Source organism: Notolabrus celidotus, chromosome 8 (assembly GCF_009762535.1).
Source record: "Notolabrus celidotus isolate fNotCel1 chromosome 8, fNotCel1.pri, whole genome shotgun sequence".
In the NCBI taxonomy this organism is placed as follows: domain Eukaryota; kingdom Metazoa; phylum Chordata; class Actinopteri; order Labriformes; family Labridae; genus Notolabrus; species Notolabrus celidotus.
The window spans coordinates 19,286,028-19,306,247 of NC_048279.1; the positions used below are offsets into that span (position 1 = coordinate 19,286,028).

General features: G+C 38.8%; 2 protein-coding genes across 3 annotated transcripts; both read right to left on the bottom strand.

The window, feature by feature from the left end:
• Positions 1-1,320: 1,320 nt before the first annotated feature.
• Positions 1,321-8,982, bottom strand: prpf19 (pre-mRNA processing factor 19). The gene is made up of 16 exons (XM_034689872.1): positions 8,752-8,982; positions 8,432-8,581; positions 6,721-6,797; positions 5,432-5,573; positions 5,190-5,263; positions 5,012-5,077; positions 4,864-4,905; positions 4,654-4,728; positions 4,461-4,536; positions 4,243-4,352; positions 3,924-4,079; positions 3,442-3,511; positions 3,180-3,353; positions 2,850-2,932; positions 2,097-2,202; positions 1,321-1,979 (listed from the first exon to the last, which is right to left on the bottom strand). The coding sequence occupies exons 1-16, from the start codon at positions 8,768-8,770 to the stop codon at positions 1,882-1,884; spliced, it is 1,518 nt and encodes a 505-aa protein (XP_034545763.1). The 5' UTR covers positions 8,771-8,982; the 3' UTR covers positions 1,321-1,881.
• A 2,754-nt stretch (positions 8,983-11,736) lies between these two features.
• Positions 11,737-18,203, bottom strand: LOC117817903. 2 transcript variants are annotated; one of them, XM_034690698.1, is made up of 11 exons: positions 18,072-18,203; positions 17,624-17,681; positions 16,394-16,408; positions 16,175-16,305; positions 15,953-16,088; positions 15,227-15,511; positions 14,713-15,051; positions 14,433-14,614; positions 12,954-13,055; positions 12,762-12,860; positions 11,737-12,682 (listed from the first exon to the last, which is right to left on the bottom strand). In XM_034690698.1, exons 2-11 carry the CDS (start codon positions 17,673-17,675, stop codon positions 12,464-12,466), a joined length of 1,560 nt encoding a protein of 519 aa, XP_034546589.1. In that variant the 5' UTR covers positions 17,676-17,681; positions 18,072-18,203; the 3' UTR covers positions 11,737-12,463. The 2 variants fall into 2 exon arrangements, with proteins under 2 accessions (XP_034546589.1, XP_034546588.1); XM_034690697.1 differs by having other exon boundaries at positions 11,737-12,685.
• Between the last annotated feature and the right edge of the window lie 2,017 nt (positions 18,204-20,220).

The following is a 20,220-nucleotide window of genomic DNA, read 5'->3' on the forward strand; positions in this document are numbered from 1 at the left end:
ACATATCATATCATGACATATCATATCATGACACTTATCATAAAAAAAATAACAATAACAATAATAACAATAATAATAATAACAATAATAATAATAATGTAAAATACTGTAAAACACTACAGACTCCTGATATATCCTTGATTTCCGGTGCAATACCTCATAACCATGTGCAATATTGTAATTTATCCCATAACATATTTTATTATTATATTCATCTACCACATGTGCACTCTGGCTTAGGCTAATTTAACTTATTTCATGTCTTTAAAAGTACTTCCATATCTTTATTTTTACAGATAGTATTTTTATTTTTATTTACAATTTTTGGATTTATGTTTAGGTTTATATATTTATTGTCCTTACTGTCTTGTTAAGTACCAGTGTTCCATTCACCACGTCAAATTCCTTTTGTGTGCAAGCTCACTTGGCAATAAAGCTTTCTTGAATCTTGAATATATATGTATACAAATACATTCATACCTATACACATACACACATATACAACATACTATGGTAATAATAAGAAGAAGAACTCAACAAAAAAAAGGTGTTAATAAAATAAAACAATAAGTGAAGAGGAGATAAGTCGGCTTGGTCAAACCTTATATGTGACAGTGAGCGAGTCGTCTCATGTTCGAACAATCAGGGTTGAAGGAATACAACAGGACACGGGCCGGGTCAAGAACTGAGCAGAACAAAGTAAGGTTTCATTGGGGAATAACCAGGAAGATAATTGTCTTTGCATGATCCAGGAAAGGGTCCCACATCTTATGAAACCTCTCAGAAGAGCCCTTTACTGTGCATCTAATCCCCTGAAGTTTCAGGTTGTTAAATACTTCCTTAATCCATAATGTGAAAATATTTTTAAACCCTAACAAAATTAGCTCCTAATCTTTTGCATCTGATGAGCCCCCCAAGTATTTATTTACTCGTATGTGATATGTGGAAGAACCAAAGGAGAGGAGAGCTTCTTTGAACTAGTTAGAATAAGGTTTCTCTTTTCTCTAAAAAGTAGTGTTGAATTGAATGTCTAAAAATAGCTGCTTCCCCTTATGAATACTTATTTTGTCAAATTGCACAACAGTACAGTGATTTACCACACATCCTATAAAGTTCCATACAGAATTATTTGGTGGAATTATTTTAAAGAGGGCATACGTAAATCATACAGTAGGAGAACAACCAATTGAAATACAAAAGATTTTTTATTGTAAAAGGGCAGAGTTGCAAAGGATAAAATAGCAAGTATGAGAAATATACAATTGAATAAAGAAACAAAAAACCTCAAATGGAACAAATGAAACAGGAAATGAAATTAGGGGGGGGGGGGGGTAAAACAAGAATATTTTTCACAGAGGAACAAAAACCTCACACCTGTTTTAACTATATTGTACTGTTACCACCATCTTAAACTAAGGAATCTGTAATGTGACTGATCTACATTAAGAAGCAAAGCTGATTATGGCCATACCACTTACAGCTCTCTATGGCGTACACCACCACTATGGAGCTTTATTTCAACTTGAGACCCCCACACACCTTAGAGAAAATACTACAATATAGTTGTATTTGCTGGAAAATCTGACCATAGCATTGGACTGGCTTTTGTTTGTTATTTCACATCATTTACACTTTAGACAAACAATGCCAACAAACACGATATTCTTATCATGCAGCTGTGGTTTTTATAAAGCAGACGGTTCAATGGGATCTTTTTTCTGGAAAAGGACAGACACACTAATGAAGAAAAGTTAGCAGTGATTTTTTTTCTCTTCTTTTTGGGGACAAGTTACTCTCACACAGAGCAAGTGTTCAGACATAGGGTAGCCACTATCAATCATCCTCTTTATCTTCCTGTCTTCACACTAGATTTACCCTTTCCTACAAACTATAAAATTTGAGACTTCTGTCCATCCCTGCTGAGGACAGGAACTGAGCGTTCTCTCCAAAGGCCACACCGGTCACCAATCCTGAATGGTCTGCAATCAGAGAGAAAAAGCAACTTAATAGATGAGCTACTTCCAGGAGTCGACATCTTATGAAATTCACACTTCACAGTGGAAAGAGATATAAGTAGTATGACCCCCTCGCCTCACCTGTAAAGTTGAGGACCTCAGACCACTGCTTACAAATGTAGACACGGATGTCAGATCCTCCTACAGCTAGGTAGGTACCACTCTGATCAAACACAAGGGACTTCACCTGTTAAAGAAAAAGGGATTCAAAGTGTCAAAAGGTGAGTGTTCCCCCAATGGTTGGTATTGCAATTATGTCTGATGACATGCTTTAGGAGAATCAACTTAATATGCTGGTCAAGCACAATTGTGTTCCATAAAGATATAATAGACTAAAGCTTTAAGAAATTTAAACAGTGATGTCACATGGTGTGTTTATTTGCTGGCGTATTGATAAACACCTCCTCATGTCTGTGTACATGAGGCTTTATCAAGAGGGTTGTTAGTTTTGCATGAAAAAAGAACAGTGGAGAAAAGCTAGCCCCTGTTCTATGCAGTCACTTCTCAGCACCTCAGTGTGATATTTTTTAAATCTTGTTTGTTTAATCCTCACACTAACAGATATTTAAATGCACAAAGTTTAAGTTTGAAAGAGTTGCAGATTTTAGGAGTCTCTCTCTTGACAGTAAGACTTCATGATGTGACTGTAACCAGTCAACAAATAGCTATCAGTGTGTCTGCTCCATGAAGCTAACTGTTTGTTGGTTCTGGCCTATAATTTGGTGTGTATCAGTGAAAACATTACTAATCTTATCATCGAACTTTGAGGAACAAAATTACTTCCCAAAACAGTCAACTACTCCTTTTGTAAGAGAAAGTAACTCATTTTCTTACCTCATAGTTGTTGTCCAGAGTGATGGTCTTGAAGTTCTTCAGTTTCCTCAGATCCCACAGTTTCAGAGAGCTATCTTGGGCACCTGGAGCACAAAAGCAGCCAAGTATGTCACCACATTTAAAATATAGTCACATAAATATACAATATTAGGTTTATTTGGTGAAAAAAAAGAGCTGAAGGTGCTTGGAGTATTTAAAGAAGCTGTAGGCTAGTGTCTGGTGTCTTTTGGTATTCCCAAAAGTCCTTAGAACCGTTGTACTGCAGGTACTCCACTCCTAGAGGACAGGTAGGCAGCAACTGTGCGTAAAAGTGCTGTTAGTATCCTTTACCTGTGGCCAGGTAGTATCCGTTCTCAGAGAAAGCAATGGAGGTGACAGGGCCAGAGTGGCCTGGGAAGTTGGCCACATTGGTGCGCTCCTTCAGATCCCAGATCTTGATTTGAGAATCAGCCGTACCAGTTCCAAAAATGAGACCATCAGGATGGAACTGAGCACAAGTGAGAGCTGCATGGAGCAAAAACACATTAACACCAGAAAAAGGAGAGGAGGGTTCTTCACACTGTAAAAGACACATGTTTACATAGACACTCACCACAGCCTGCACTTTCATCAGTGACTTTGGTAAGGACTCTTCCAGTCTGGATATCAGAGAAGGCCCAGTACTGCAGAGAGGTGAATAACAAAGTTGGAAGAAGTTCTTGTAGTGGCTCAATAACTCAGAGAAAATTGCATGTATTTTAGTGTTAGAGGGACCTTTTTAAGTGGTTTTGTATGAGGTAACTGTCTGTATTACACACAGGAGATACTGATCAGCTCAGACCCTTTGTTGAAAACGTGGCTAAAGAACAAGAAGAGAAGCAAAGCCACCAACCCCTGCAGATGAGGTCAACTCTACCACATCAGTTTGCCTTCTAATTGAAAGTGTACGCTCTTTTTGGAGACGTATCTGCTCTGATCCCCCCAGGGTAATACACTCAGACAGGTAACTCATGCAACCCCACTAAAAACTAATGTGAACTATCCGCTTGAAATAAAGCCCAAGGTCTGCCTGTGTTTTTCATCCTGCTCACGTACTTGATCCTCAGAGGAACTGAGTAGGTAGTCCCCAGTAGCATGAAGGGAGAGTCCAGTGACACCTCCCTCATGGGCACGAACCACCTGCACACAGTTGCCCCCGGTGACAGACCAAACACGGATGGTGTTGTCTGGAGATGCAGAGAAGACCACGGACTGGAGAGGAAAGCAAGTGAAAAGAGAGTGAAGAAAAAATATGAATAACAGATCACTCATAACAGCTGTCTGACATTTTCACACACCTTTCTTTGTCTGGAGAGTAAAAGAGTTTATTTACTAAAGAGAGACTGGCTGGTTTATTTCTAAAAACAAAGCTTACCTGGGATGGATGGTAAATGACAGATGTGACTTTTTTGGTGTGACCCTTGAGTGTTGCCACAATTTGTTCCTCGTTCTTGTCAAACACCACCACATTCTTGTCAGCTCCACCTGTTGCACAAAAAAAAAAAAGAGTCAACGTCAAGTACATTTTAATGCGGCTCATGAAACCTTTTAGAAACTGAAAAATGAGCTACGCCTTGGGTAGAATCAATATACCAGTGAGAACTTTGCTGGTGTCTGAGGGACACAGATCCAGAGCCAGGATACCAGGAACACTGGCACTATGAAGACCCTGGAGGCAACAAAGAGAGACCACCGTGAAAATGTGTACTCTACAAACTTCATATTGTTCAAACCATGTGATATTAGATGAACAATTTTACTCAGATAGACAGAAATGTATAATTACAGCATGTGAAGCCACTTGGCGGTATTTGCTGAGATCCTCAGCTCTAACCAGCTCCTCTGGGACAGTTTTTCCTCTCTGAAAAGGGACAGGGGCGGTTAAATATGGCATTACATAGCATAAGACAACAACAACTGAACAAATGTTTAAACAACATAAAAATATTACAGCAGAAATGCACTTAATGTAGCTGATAAAAGGGGGAAATAATACCTTCTTTCTTTCTGTGGTGAGGATAGTAGCTTTGTCTTGGAGCTGCAAACAGGAAACAGAAACAGCTTTGAAACATCTCAATATTAAAGTAAAAACTGTAAACAAAGCCAAATAAAGATAACAATGAAGGAAAAGCACAAAATCTTACCTTCTGGATAATCTCTGGGGTCATTCCAACCTGTTCACTGATCTCCATAGGTTCTCCGCCAGCACCCTGAGACACAGAAGCAAACACAGCAAATGTTGGATAGAGTATTGTTAAAAGGTTTATGATGGGCAATTCTTGGCAGTATCTTGTCAACTTTAATCAACAGTCTGTCACTCACGGCTGCAGCAGGCTGGGAAGCCGGGACTGCCTGAGGGGCAACCAATCCAGCTTGGGGTTTGAGCGTAGCAAGAGCTGTAGAGGAGAAACAGACCCCAAAATAAAAACATGACCTCACAAGATGCACTTGTGTTGTCTTATAAGAGACTCTGCAGCGAGCTGATGATCATATAAAACTGTTTAGTGTGCTTTACAACTGGACTTGTGCCCTGCAATAGCAGACACAAACTGCTGTTAACTCACCTTCTCTCGCAGCAGTGACCTCTTTTGTAAGTCGAGCAATGACTCTGCAAGCGGCATCATGTTGGTAGAGGGCATGTGACAGTTCTTGGCGAGTAGTCTGCAGCTGCTGCCGCAGAGTGAAACTATGAAGCATAACAGCGTCCTGGAGCAGAAGAAAAGATGACAACTACGTGAGGAAACCTCCTTTACAATTGAACAGATATCTTCCAAGAACAAAACAAAGTAAGCAACACTTCACCATTACAGGCCCTTTTGCAATGATCAACTCTCTAAAACAAATACTTTTTCCATTTAAAATAAAGTTATATTCTGTTTAGGGCTGTCAAAATTGCTCCAAAATGACGTTTGAATATTCCCTCAAAAAAAACAACATAGGTTTGAACCATTCGAATATCTACATTTGCGCATTATGTCAATAACAGGTGGACAAACTAATACAAGCAGACATAACTACTTGTATAGGTATTTTGATTTCATATTTAACATGCCTAAAACATACCTACACATTACAAAACAAGTAAATGACCTAATGGCCTATACCGTTACACTTTTAAGACCGTAGACCTCTCGCTCGCTCGCCCCCCTTCTCTCTGTGCGCTGAGTGAGTGCTGAGCAAGACTTGTGTGAGCAATTAAAGGTCCCGACTCTTGTCCCTAATATAGGCAGGCTTCATTCAGTGATTGAAGCAAATATTAATAACATTAATTGAAGTTAAAGTAAAAACGAAAAAGTAGTCCACTTACATTCTTGGCGCTTGTATAAAAAAAGAGAGGAAAACTGCATTTTATCCCAGTGTCACTGATTGTCGGGCTCTTTTAGTCCACTGTCAATGTAAGGTCTTAAGCCTGACAGGTTATTTGCCAAAAACACAAGACAGTCCACATGTGAAGAGGCCAGTGCAGATCTCTTTTTATTCACAATATTCCTAGCGGACGAAAAGACGCGTTCAGAGCCCACTGAGGATCTGGGGACGGAAAGATTTCTCTCTGCCATCTGCTTCACGCTGTGAATGTGTGACTCCTGTGACCTGTCCCGTAATGCAGTGCACCCACTTTTTCCACAGTCGAATATTAATGTTCACAATCGAATCTCCGTTTCTTTTAAATATTTGAATATATATTCGAATTTAGAATATTCGTTGACAGCCCTAATTCTGTTACACCTACGCTTTACCACCACCAACATCTTTATCTTTTAAAGGGTGATGGTGGCAAAAGTCGCATGCAACTTTAAGTGTGTTTTGTTGTGTATTTCACTTCCACAAAATCCTCACTGTAAACAACACTTACCCACTCATCTTGAAGAGACTTGAGAATGGCAGGAATGCTTGTTGCTGATGGAGCCTTTGGCCTAATGGGATGGGACACTAAAAGAGAGAAAAGTTGCTCATGCTTAGGAACAAGCAGTGTCATGTAAGTATTCATAATAAGTACATATATAGTGGGGAAATATCTTGAAAGTGAATATTTTCTACGCTAAGATGGCAGCTTTCACTTGTTAGCTTTTCAGTTGGGTGTATTTGATGCCTTCATACAAAATATGCATTCTATGTATCCCCTCTCTGCCTTCGATGTAAACTGGAAATTGGTATGCTAATACATACAGTGTGGTCCTGCAATAAGTTAAGACAGTGGTGGCTGGGAATTGAGAACATTCTTGAGAAAGTATTATTGCAGAATATTTCCTTGTCACCTGTGATAGTAATGCTAGGGGACTTGACCGACTTGAAGCTCCCCTCCCAAAGCTTAAAGGGTTTTGTGAGCCTATCCATTACAGCTGCCAAGAAATGTATAACGTCTAAGTGGAATCATGTAGATCCTCCAAACATTATTCAATGGATTAATGAGGTCAATTCCTGTTCTCCTTTGGAGAAAATAACCTATTCCATCAGAGGTAGCCCACAGCTGTTTCACAAGACCTGGGACCCCTGGATGGCCTATCTAGAGTCCAGTCAATACAATATGTAACTTATTGATACTCGTACTTCATCTGTATTCAAATGTCAGCCACCTGTTGATGTGTGAGTAAGGTGTAAGGGGAAGATGTGTATGTTACATTGAAGATTGTGGGTGCAACTCTCCTTGTCATGGCATGGTTTTGTTCTTTGTTTTTGTACTCTATGGTGTTTTGTAAACTGTTGGTCCGATTAAGAATGAAGAAAAATGAATGAACAGAATTTTCTAAAAGAAAAAATAAATACATTCTAGCATCACGTGGGAGGATGGAGTAGTTATCTTAAAGATGGTGAAATACACCTATACATTATTAGATGATTTAATGATAGCAACAATGTGCATAGTGTTTGCACAGTGATGAAAATGGCGTCAGTTGTATTACTTTCTTTAGCTATTACTGTTTCAATCCAGGTTAAAAGTACGAATACAGCACTGATCAATTTTGCCTGCCTCCCATTATATCCAGCGAAAGTTAAACGAGTAGTTTTTACAAAACATCCCTTTAATCGTGAAGTTTTTAAGGAGGTGTAACTTAAAGCTGCTGTGAGGAACTTTTGATTTATATCAATTTTGGCGCCCCATGGTGGACAAAGTGATACCTCTTATCTCTTGTTCTGTACATGCAAACGTAGTATTTTCAACAAAAACCTCACCCTGCTGTCTTTTAACAGACAGATGTATCACTCAATGTGATTATTTGCCATGAAAACAGATGAAAAAGGATGTTTCTAAAGCCAAATGTCAATCATGTGGTCTGACACCGACCCCCTCTGAGTGGTTTAAGGCATTAAAAATTACAACAGAGAAGGTATCAGCGTTGTTGTTTATGGTTTTGTTTGCTTTTGAAGGTCATAAAGAGGCATCAGTGTTGGTTTCAGTCTGTTTCTCAGCTGGTGAAAAACTCCTCATAGTGCCTTTAACTGAATTAACACTACAACCATCATATGAGTGCTTATTGCAGGGTTACTGAATACGATTGCATCTACATTTGGTAGATGTAACTCCTACCAAACTCCCATAATAAGAAGAGGTGTTCCTCCTTTACCTTTTATATCTACGAGCTGCTCCTCAGACAGGGGCTGTCCGTTCATCGGGTCCGTCCCATTCTCTGCGATGTACTTCTCGATCAGCCTTCGCTCAAACACCTGGTTGGACACCGGAGAGACGCACGGGTGCTCCGGCACCTCGTTGGAAACTGAGTAAAATACAAACAACATGAACCTCCATGATACCAACAACAGAATAACCCTGTAGACAGACGATGGAGTGTCGTGTGTAGAAGGCGGCACTGCATGGCCGCTAACGTTAGCTACATGAGCTAGTAGCATTAGCCTCCGCCATATGAATGAAGTCAACTTCACTTACTTGCACAAAACAAGGACATCTTCCCGCTGCAGTCTAGTGAGTCTCTGCTGGAGATGAACTAAACTTAGTGGTGTACTGTATTGATAGTTAGATTCACAGATGGACACTTTACTTATGTTTGCTTTAGATTAGAAGAGGCACGCTGTCCTTTCATTGCCGCTACAAACGGGCTTCTTCTTCTTCTACGCTTTCATTCCGGGCTCGGCTCTATCAAGCTCAACTGGCACTCTACTGCCAACTACTGTCGGCGGAGGTACACTACTGCTCTGATCAGTTAATGCAAGGCAAGGCAGCTTTATTTGTATAGCGCATTCCATACACGAGGGCAACTCAATGTGCTTTACATTAAAACATTAAAAGCATTGGAAACATTCAGACAGGCATAAAAGAGCAGAATTAAAATGAAAAATATAATAAAACAGAAAAGAAAAGGAAAATTAGAAATATATTAAAATTACACTGTGAGGAGTTTTGAACTTGCTGAGAAACAGACTGAAAATGATGCTGATGCCTCTTTATGACCTTCAATAGCATGCAAGACCATCAGCAGCAACACTGACACCTTCTCTGTTGACATTTTTAATGCCTGAAACCACCCTGAGGGTGTAGGTGTTAGACCAGATGATGGACATCTCACTTCAGAAACAGCCTTTATTTGACTGTTTTCATGGCAAATAATCACATTGCCTGTTAAAGTTGACTGTTAAAAGACAACAGGATGAGGTTTCTGTTGAAAACACTACTTTTGTATGTATAGGACAAGCGATAAGAGGTATCACTTTGTCCACAAGGGGGCGCCAGAATCGATACAAAAGAAAAGTTCCTCACAGCAGCTTTAAAATTTTAATTTAAAGTGAGTTAAAATTAGCTAAGATAGGAAGGCAGTGGCAAATAAAAAAGTCTTAGTCTTTGATTTAAAAGAGGTGAGAGTTGGAGCAGACCTACAGCTTTCAGGGAGTTTGTTCCAGATATGTGGTGCATAATGACTAAACGCTGCTTCACCATGTTTCGTTCTGACTCTCGGGACTGAAAGCAGACCAGTACCTGATGACCTCAGAGGTCGAGGTGGTTCATAAAGTAGTAGCAGATCAGCAATGTATTTTGGGCCTAAACCATTCAGTGCTTTATAAACCATCAGCAGGATTTTAAAGTCTATTCTCTGACAGACAGGAAGCCAGTGTAGGGATCTAAGAACTGGAGTGATGTGGTCTACTTTTTTGGTCCTTGTTAGGACTCGAGCAGCAGCATTCTGTATGAGCTGCCGCCGTCTGATGGACTTTTTAGGGAGTCCTGTAAAGACCCCGTTACAGTAGTCTAGTCTGCTAAAGATAAATGCATGGACGAGTTTTTCTGCATCCTGCTGCGACACAAGTCCTTTAATTCTTTAATTCTGGGAGTCAAACATGTGGCCCGCGGGCAAAACCCGGCTCGCCAGAGGTTCCAATCCAGCCCGTGGAATGACTTTGCAAAGTGAAAAAATTACAGAGAAGACATTAACTGCATTTTTTCAATAAAAGTAACTTCTATTTCAGATTTGTCCTCTGGGGGTAACATACAATCATAGTGCTGACGGAGCGCACCTGAACAGCACTTTTTTTCTCAAAGTGAGAAAATAGATTACTTGCTGTTTGCATAATCAGGTTGAGATTCATAAAGACTTTTGAGAGCACTATAAGTTGATCCACTAACTACCAACACTAGCACTACACCCCTGCATACAACACTGTCCAGCAAGCAAACTGTTCATGCTGGAGCTGAGGGGTCCAAAATAATCAACTTTACCTTCTTCATTATTATAATCTATCTGTTACTCTGCAGTAAACATTACACACTGTGTCAGGTGACTGGGTAACCTGTGTGTTTGGTGTGTTGGCAGCAGGTTTCAGGGCTTAAAGAGTCAAATATTCGGCCAACTATGAAACTCATCATGGTGAAAAATACAACAGCTGTTTTTTTCAAAGATAGATCATGTAATGTGAACAAACTGCTTTGTAATCACAAAGAGGATGATTCAATTTTAGATTTTACATAATTTTATATATAACAAAATGTTCATTATCCCTGAGCAAATTTTTCATATTGCAATGAAACACTAAGAAAAACAATTATAAAAGAGAAAATATATCCCACCACAGGATAAATAAAGTATTTCTGATTCTGATTCTGGTTCTGATTTTGACTACTATTTTTTTGTGTTTCCCTTGACAACACCCATTATCAAGAAGAAAAGAATAGAGAGCGCAGGCTTGTTTGCCTCAGTTTTGTATCCTGAATTCTTATACAGCTTTAAAAAATGTTCAAACAAGCTTTCTCATCTTTTTTTTTTCATCTAAAATTAAAGTTGACAGTTTTTGAGCACACACTGTGCTTTAGAAAAGGACAGTGGGTAAAAGTAAGTCATTAGATTCTTTAATACTAGCTTTCATTCAAAAAACAGATTAAAAAAAGTATACAGCCTATGTATTATTTGATTTAATAATCTATGGTTAATAGTATATAAAGATGAACATGGCCAAAAGAGGAGAAAAATAAAATAATGTCATGATACATTCCAGACTCTTTTTGGGGGTTATCAGTCTGTTCTCATATGTTTAGGTCACAGAACTTGTTTTATAAGAACAGAACACAAGTTGAGAAGCTCTTTCCATTCGTCGTCAATCCACATCTGATTTGATGCAGGGTCCTCAAGTGAGTTTGAATTCCTTAATCCTGTAGTTGTTTCTGAGGCAGGCAGAATTCTTCTTGGTGTTGTTGTATCCTCTGTGAGTAGTCTGCAACCTCTAAAATCATATAAATATATTTTTTACAGGTTCTCGAGTGCTTTATGAAGAAGTAAGCACAGTTTGCAATGAAGTTAAGATGGCAAGCTGTCAACTTTCCTCAGCATAATGTAAAAGAATATTTATCAAAGATCACACAACACAGATAAAGATGTTAGAGAAAGCCAGGTATACAGTGCCTTGGGAAAGAAGATAGTCTGCCATGTTTGTGTTAAAGATACATTTTATTATTAGAACAAACACATATTGCTAATCCAAAAATATCACAAGAAGCAGTTGAACCTCTTTTTTTCACTAGAATAGTTGGTCGTCATCCTATCATCCTGTACACAAAGTTCAGTGAATAATAGGCTATTGCAGTATTTGGTGGAATATGTAACACTTTATATAACTGGTTCTAGTACTAGGATTAGCTTGAGGGGATAATTCACTGTTTCTTTGCAAAACTCATGAAACTGCAGTACAAACATAGACGTTATAACCAAGCATTGTTTCAGTGAGGAATGGTTGTCATGGTGGATGGAGAAATACAACTCTGTAACTGTACAGTAAAAATTCCCTTTTGCACATGTCTGTATGATAACTCGGATTTCTATGTAGCCCTAGAGATCACATTATTCACACCAACGTACACATACTCAGTAAATACAGTGCAGATATAATATTGGTCCTGAGGGTCTGGAGGTAGGAAACAGCAGGAAATTTCAGGAGCACCGTCAGCAGTGTCAAGAATGATGTAACATGAGACAGAAAGGCAAATGCTAAGATGGCATGCAATATTGGTACCAAACCAGTAAATCTAGGCCAAGATGCAAAAGGCACAAGCAAGGTCTTCCTTTTCCATATCAATGTCATCCAACCGGAGAATCGTCTTTGTAGTTTCTCATCTTCTTATCTGTCTTTTTTTCTTGGTTCGTCTCCATTTCTTCTTTTTATAAGAAGTTCAGTTTCTCAGAAGTGTAAACACTGCAAGATTCAGATGTGTCTGTGTCTAGGGGCAGTGTGGAGAAGTATTCCTGTGACTTGCTCCATCTTTCTTTGTTTCCATCTTTTTTGATCTGGAATTGAGCACAGTCCTCAGAGGAGTGGAGGCAGTCTGAAGCTCCGGGCACTGAAAAGGAAATCCTTCTCTCTTCCTCATTGGATGTGTCCTGCTACCAAGATAAGAAAGCACAAGTTTAGAATTGTTTTAACCTGCGACACAAACACACAGCTTAATAGCAGTTTTACCTCTGTAGCTGTGTTATGACAAGGGGAGCTCCTTGGTGTCAATCTGTTTGCTTCCTGGTTCTGAGATTGTGGACTTTCTCCCGCAACAGGGCTGTAAACCTTGAAATACAAACAGCATCACACATTGTTTTAACAGTTTTGAGAGAGGAGACAAAATCTGCTAACTTATTTGATTAAGTTCATTCGCCGAACCGTGTGAGCAGGACTGGCTCTCGGGGTCCACTTTCTTGGTGTTCCAGGATGCTGGGAAGGACCGTAGAAGCCTGAGGGCTGAGGGCTCGGCTGGCTGTAATCCTGCAGAGACGAACACACACACAACTTATAAAATTCACAGCAGTAATTTGGTTTTGTAACACAGCCTTAGAGAATAAAACGGAGGAAACAATGAGAACTCTGGAGCACATTTAAGTACTATGTATTTGTTTGTCATCCCTCATTTAGCTTTAGAACAACGTTCTTCTACTGTTTGTTGTTCTGGTGGAACCAATTCACTACTTTCTTTGTATGCTTTAGGCATTTATATCATACATCCTTTTCATGGATGTACCCACAGTTTTTGTTTTTTACACGATTTTGAAAATATTTTTAATAAGGTTGAAAACTTGTTTGGTCACCTGGCTACATTAAAGGGGTAGTTCAGTTTGTTTTAAGTGGGGTTGTACAAGGTTCTTGAGGATCCCAGCTCAGCTCCTTTGTGAAAAAAGCAGTTTGAGAAGTAAAACAGAACGGGGCTATCAAGCCCTTCAGATGAGGTCAGCTTTACACGTAATTTGGCTAATTTTGACAAACTTGAACCAAAGCACTATTGTCAGCGTAAGTGTAGATAACTGGAATTTGTTTCAGTGCTTTACTTTGCCATCACTAGTCTCGGTGATGCGGCAAACACATGTTCTTCCAACTACTGCACACTGATCAGATAGATGGATTGTGGGCTTCGAAAGAACTAAACCAAAAAAAACTGATTCAATTAGTGACAATACAATGCTGTTTACTGTGGACACAAAGTGGACACCTTCATGAGCAAGAGTTTACAGAGGAAGAACATGACTCAGCAGACCAAAGGAAAGAGGTATATAAATGTATGTGCTAATGGGAGAGCAGGAGAGGTTCAAATTTACCTGGTGGTAGAGATGTATAAACTGCAAGCCCATGTCCATGAACCGAGAAAACTACTTGTTGTCACAAGTGGGACTTTGTACCAACAGCATTTCATAACCTTTCTGAATCAGAAGATTCCAGTGGATCACATACAGCTGCAGTCTGCATCACTCACCATATGATTGGTGCATCACTCACCAATCATAGAACCCTGCTGTGTTGAGCGCAGCTTTTTTTTTTTACTGACTTTCTTCAATTTTCAGAAGTTAAATCAGAAAACCAATCTGTCTTCAAAGAAAGTTTTTGGTTTTTAATGTTTTGTTATTGCATGACACAACCCATGGTCTGCACAATATGTTTACCTTATCAAAATACACTGAAATAACAAACCTTACAGACATTACTGTGTCCGTTGGGTAATCTTAGGCATTTGGAGCTTAAAGTTATGTTCAATTGAGATTTAAAAATATCAATTTTGATAACGTATCAGTAACTCTCATATTATAGGTTTGGGACTAGGGCTAACATATGTTGGGCTAAGGGCCACTTATCAGGCTCTCCTGATTTCCTCACCTGGATGTTGACCCTTGGGGGGTTGTTTGCTGGCGGGCGATTTGACCTGAGCCCAGCGATGAAATGCGAGAGGCTACAGCTTGGATATCTCTTCATGAAGAGGATGAAACCAGCCAGTGACACAAACATGCCAGAAGGGACAGTGATAGACTTGAGAAGAGCTCGCCATCTGCTTCCTTTTTCTAGAGAAAGCAGAGACACAGAGACCAGAGTGAATGACAACTTAGAGGACAAAGAATAAATTCAAATACAAAAACCAAAAATATGTTTGGACACTCACCAATCACCTGCAACGAGGTGGAGGAAACCAAATTGCCATTCTCGTCTCTGATTTCGTAGATCCCATCATGCCTTGAGGTCAGCCTCGCTATGACGACCTCATTGATGCTGCCGTTTCTGCCCAGAGAGATGAGGCCCCTGTAGCGGATGTCGTAGTCTGTTATGTGGCCCTCACGGATCAGCTGCACAGGGCCTCGGGGAGGCTTTGGGTCAAAGGGGCCCAGGGAGGATTCGTCAGGATATCGGGTGGGGGTGAAAATGAGATGGGCATGAGGGACAGGAACAAAGAGGGGCAGGTTTAGAGACTCCTTGGGGAAACAAGTTACATTGAAGGAGTGCCCTGCAACCGCAGCAGCAGGATCATGGACAGGAGAGGAGGACGACGGAAAAATGAGGGTGTCAGGTGGAAGAGAAAAACATATTTATTAATGTTACAGTTGACAGGGTCCTTAAGTGACAGACATTCATCAGTCAGCCTCCTAAAACTTGTCCTCATGATCTCTGTTTCTGCTCACCCCGCACAGTGAGGGTGCTGCGGGACATGGCTTTGCCCCTGTCGTCTCTGATAGTGTAGTTGCCTTGGTCCGCTTGTGTCACTCTCTCAGCAACCCAGACCTTTCCGCCCCGGAGCAGCCGTCCTCGGCCCACATTGCTGGTCACAGGATCTGTCTTGTTCCACAGCACAACAGGCATGGCCTCAGGTGGAGCACCACGGGGTAAAAACTCCAGTAAGGAGCCATTTTCAGGGATGCTGTATTCAAATTTCTCTCCATAGTTTCTGTAGTAAGATTTAATGCATTCTGAAGTGGGAGAGAGAGACACAATGAGCAGATATCCTTTCTTAATCAATTGTGTGTTTTCACTTAGATGGTTGTTTGAGGTTTTAGGAGTGAAAGTAATCCAAGCAAGTATTACAGTACGACAAAAATATCTTGAAACCCTTTGGAGGGCCTGGACCCTTAAATTAGAAACCTCTAGACTAAAATACCTATGTAACTAAAAATAAGGCAGTTCAAACAAGCTCCAACTGCAACAATGATTGAAAGATCACTCCAAAAATAAAAAAAATGCTAAATAAATCACAAAAATATATACTTTGCTAAAATACTTTTACTAACTTTTATAAAAGACACCATACATGCAACAGAGTGTTATCACATTACCTATTGGCCAATAAAAGCTGCAGGTGCATTGTGCAGAACACAGGGATGGATTTTAAAAACAGTAGGAACTCTCCTCACCTGAAACAGTCAAGCGAACAGTCTCGTAGGTGAATCCTGACGACAGTTTGATAGAATAAAGTCCCTGGTCATCATGAGTCACTTCTTTCAGGACCAACATCTTATCTCTGGTCCACTCAAACCGTGGGTCCCTCACCTGCAGTTGGATAGTCAAAGGTTTTGGTAATCTGTACACACGGAAAACTACCAAAATCACAAGCAGGGATTCACACCTCCACTCACCGTGGTTTTTTCCAGCAAGGTGCGTCTCTCTGCCTCTGAGTTTGGTGTAAAAGTCACTATTCTGGATGTAGAGTAGACAGGCAGACGAAATTCCTTCCCCGCACATAGCCTTTGTCCTTCTTCTCTTTCACCTGTTGAAATCAGCAAAAAAGTTGTTTACCTCTTCATGAGGATGTTTTGTAGGTGTGGGATAAGTAATGAAATTCTGAACTGACTCACCCAGTACGACCCAACCTGTGGGGAGAGCAGAATTAATGTGATTACAATCAGTGTTATCAAGATCTTTGCTTGGCTCAAACTGATGTATTTTAACTTAGGAAACCATGTTAATACACTTGTGAAGTTAACAACTACATTGGTAAAGAGTTGATAAGTTGTACAGTAATAACCTGCTAACTTCCATAATTTCCCAGGAGCTGCTGAAAATCTGCTGTGGTTATATTTATTTATCAGAACTTCCTCTGTTTTTTGTGTGTATGTAATATGTGCTTAGTCCTCTATGTCCTTTCTTAATGCACCCTGGATTTTTGTGTGTGTTTTCTGTATTGTATTTATGCACATATATGTGAAGATATGTGTATGAATGTTCATAAGATAAGATAAGATAGTCCTTTACTCGTCCCACAACGGGGAAATTCAAGTGTCACAGTAACAAAGTAGACAGTGCAAAAGAAATATATAAAGCAAACAAAAGCCTATAAAGTACCCATTATTAAAAAGTTATTAGGAATTAAAATTAAAGAGGTAAAAAATAAGCATATCTTACACACATATATATATATATATTATTGGTTATAGAGTCTGACCACTGCAGGAAGAAAAGACCTGCGGTATCTCTCCGTGAGACATTAATTTAATAATAATAATTATAAATGTATGTCTAAAGTTGTTGAAAATCAATAAAAACAATGTTGGGAAAAAAGAACTTCCTCTGTAACTTTCTCTTATCTCATAATCTTTCGTTGTTCAATTTCACTACGGATTCCCCCAAGGACTAATTCTCAGACCTCTTTTATTTTCAAGTATATCCTCTCTTCTAATGCCGATTATAAAATGCCTTGATTTTCTCCACCACTCCAGATGATTTGCCTTTAGGTTAGTCACACTTCTACTAACTATAGCTGTACCTATCCTGCTTGGCTGCTCTACTCATAATAAATGGGGGGGGGGGGTTCCCTACTCCCAAATCTAGAGTGCAATTTTTTATTATCTTTGGGGTGGGAAAACCTGGCTTACCTCTGACTTCCTTGAAAGAGCAATAGATCATCTAACCATACAGAATAATATAGGACATTCAGATATAAACAAACCTTAATTATTTTTTTATTTTTATTTTAAATTTGTATTTCAAATGTCACATGAATTACTATTCTGGCCTTTGACTAATATGCATTGCAACCAGAGGATGCATTATTTAAAGGGGTACCACTATCATATTCAAGAACTCACCCAAAGCGAGAGGAAGGGCATAAAGGGCAGTGAACATGACAGAGGAGGACATCTTCTCCTGTGGAGACAAACCACATAGTTTCATCCACGAACACAGGACACAGATCCACACGAGAGATAGTCATTCATCCCCACCTTCCTCAGAAAACAAACCCGCTAGGCAACCAATTTATCATCAGTCATAATCAGTCACCATACCACACAAGGGGGAGCTCAAACACTGTTGTGGTGATGTTTCTGCAGCGCGTGAACATATATTATGTACACCCATGGAGAAATAAACATTCTTTGATTCACGACGCCCCGTGGGCTGTCTTAAGTCCACGCAGGTGTCAAATTTGTTTCCAAGCCGATAAACAACATACATCAATCAAGCAGACCGCTCAGCCTCCATTTGTTTATATTGTTACAATAATAACAGTCGGTGACGCATCTAGTCTGAACTCACCTGCAGGATGTGTGAAGGATAAATCCACTCCTAGATATTAAGGAATGTTTGCGTGAATGGGTAAAAGAGGATAACAACGTCCTCTGCAGAGCGCGCATGGGCATTGGTTGCCCTTCTTATGTTGATGGTGATGGCAGACTGTATTCTCAGCCGTCCCTACGCAAGATGCGTCACATGTTGCATTACTTGCACAGGTGTCTTGGTGGAAATACGCATTTGGCGCAAAGAAGAACACTGTGGCAAAGTGGCGTATTCTTGATGAGCCGTTTGCAAATATTAGACTGTTGGCTAGATGTTGTCCGGAGGTCAAAAAACGAGAACAGGTGCTCACATGTGGAAATAACATTGTTTTCCAGCATCTTAATTTTAAGTTAATTCTAAATTGAGAGATGTACATAGAGCTCCAAGATAAGCAAACTTTTGGGCGACACAGTTATTGCAGATTTATTGTATATATTTATTATATATGTAGTGTGTTGTGGATATATATGTAATGTATGTGTATGAATTTATGTGCTTTGGCAATAACATGTCCTTGTTCATGCCAATAAAGCAAAATTGAATTGAAAATATTGCAGATTTAATAACAAAACAGCCTAGACAACAACTATAAAAAAAATGCCAAAATGTATTGATAAAAATTCAGAATTTGAAAATGTAGCCTATGTTACTTAAGAAGAAGCAATAACACAGCGTAGGAATATCATGTATATGCTATATTGACCATCAACCAAAGTAAATTCACAACCAGAATCAGAGTCATAAGTAAAGTAGTGAAAAAGAAACAAGCTCAGTAAGTTTAAGTAAGCTGTCACTCTGATGAATACTAAACCATAACAGTGTCATATCTGTCAGATCAATACTCTCTGTAAATATAAATGTTAATGTACAATGCAACAATTCTCCACATATTTCATTTATTTTATTATTCAACTATCATCTACATATACATTTTTTAATGTAAAACTACCTCTGCACTACTCACCACTGCACTATTATCAGATTATTTTAGCCTGTACATATTAGTAATGCCTACTTGTTGTCCTTTTGTGTTTATAGTTGATATTATTATTATTAGTATTATTAATGTTATTATTATTATTATTATTATTTTTTTTTTTTTTATTATTATTGTACAAAGAGACCACAGCTTACCAAGTCAAATTCCTTGTGTGTTCAAGCATACCTGGCCAATAAAGCTGATTCTGACTTAAAAAGGTCAAAGAAAAAAAAATCATGACACAAAGTAGATAGTTTGCACAAATATCTACTAAACAAACGGTAGCCCATCACATCCTAAACAAATGAAAATTTCTTTTAAATACCACCTGCCTACACTATCAATCTGTGTTCCCAGCCTTTAGCGTGTGTTCCCTCATAATAAAGTTATAGTAACAAGGTCATCCCCTTTCTTTCCAATGAATTTAAACATATTGTGGCTGGTGCGGGTTATTTTCAGTCATAACACACTCGGTGCTTAGGTGAGGGACCTTCATAGATAGATACACTTCTAACGGAGAACTATAGCTTGTCAGATATGGGGTGCCGTTTGTAAAGTTGTGCACACCGAAAATAACAGCAACATTTCTCCACATTTAGCTCCAAAACGTCATAAAAATGTAGAATGAATTTTTAAATGTCACTTTTTTTATCACATTTAGAGGAATATTTGTGATCTTCACATTTAATTTTGTTGTGAAAAAAATATATTCAGTTAAAAATAATTGTTAAATCCAAATGCTAAATCTAAATCTAAATGTTAAATCTAAATCTAAATGTTAAATCTAAATCTAAATGCTAAATATAAATCTAAATGTTATATATAAATCTAAATGTTAAATATAAATCTAAATGCTAATTATAAATATAAATGTTAAATATAAATGTTAAAAATAAATATAAATGTTAAATATAAATATAAATGCTAAATATATATCTGAATGTTAGATTTTAAATCTAAATGTTAAAGCTGGGGTCGGTAATCAGATTTAGATACACTTTTTATTATACTGGTTAAAATGATTTTTATGTCCTGGTGGAATTCAATACATAATGTGTTCTTAAAAAAGAGTGAAAAAAGACACTATCTACAGCCAGAGTAAACCTGGGAAAACACCAACCAATCAGCCTTTTTTGGGTCCCAAAATTT

Coding starts and splice junctions, on each gene's coding strand:
- prpf19 (XM_034689872.1), bottom strand. Junction 5,264..5,431: donor GGTCACTGCTGCGAGAGAAG/GTGAGTTAACAG, acceptor TCTCCTCTACAG/CTCTTGCTACGCTCAAACCC. Junction 2,203..2,849: donor CTCTGGACAACAACTATGAG/GTAAGAAAATGA, acceptor TTTCTTTAACAG/GTGAAGTCCCTTGTGTTTGA.
- LOC117817903 (XM_034690697.1), bottom strand. CDS start 17,675: ATGTCCTCCTCTGTCATGTTCACTGCCCTTTATGCCCTTCCTCTCGCT. Junction 15,512..15,952: donor TGTTCGCTTGACTGTTTCAG/GTGAGGAGAGTT, acceptor CTCCCACTTCAG/AATGCATTAAATCTTACTAC. Junction 14,615..14,712: donor CACCTCGTTGCAGGTGATTG/GTGAGTGTCCAA, acceptor TGCTTTCTCTAG/AAAAAGGAAGCAGATGGCGA.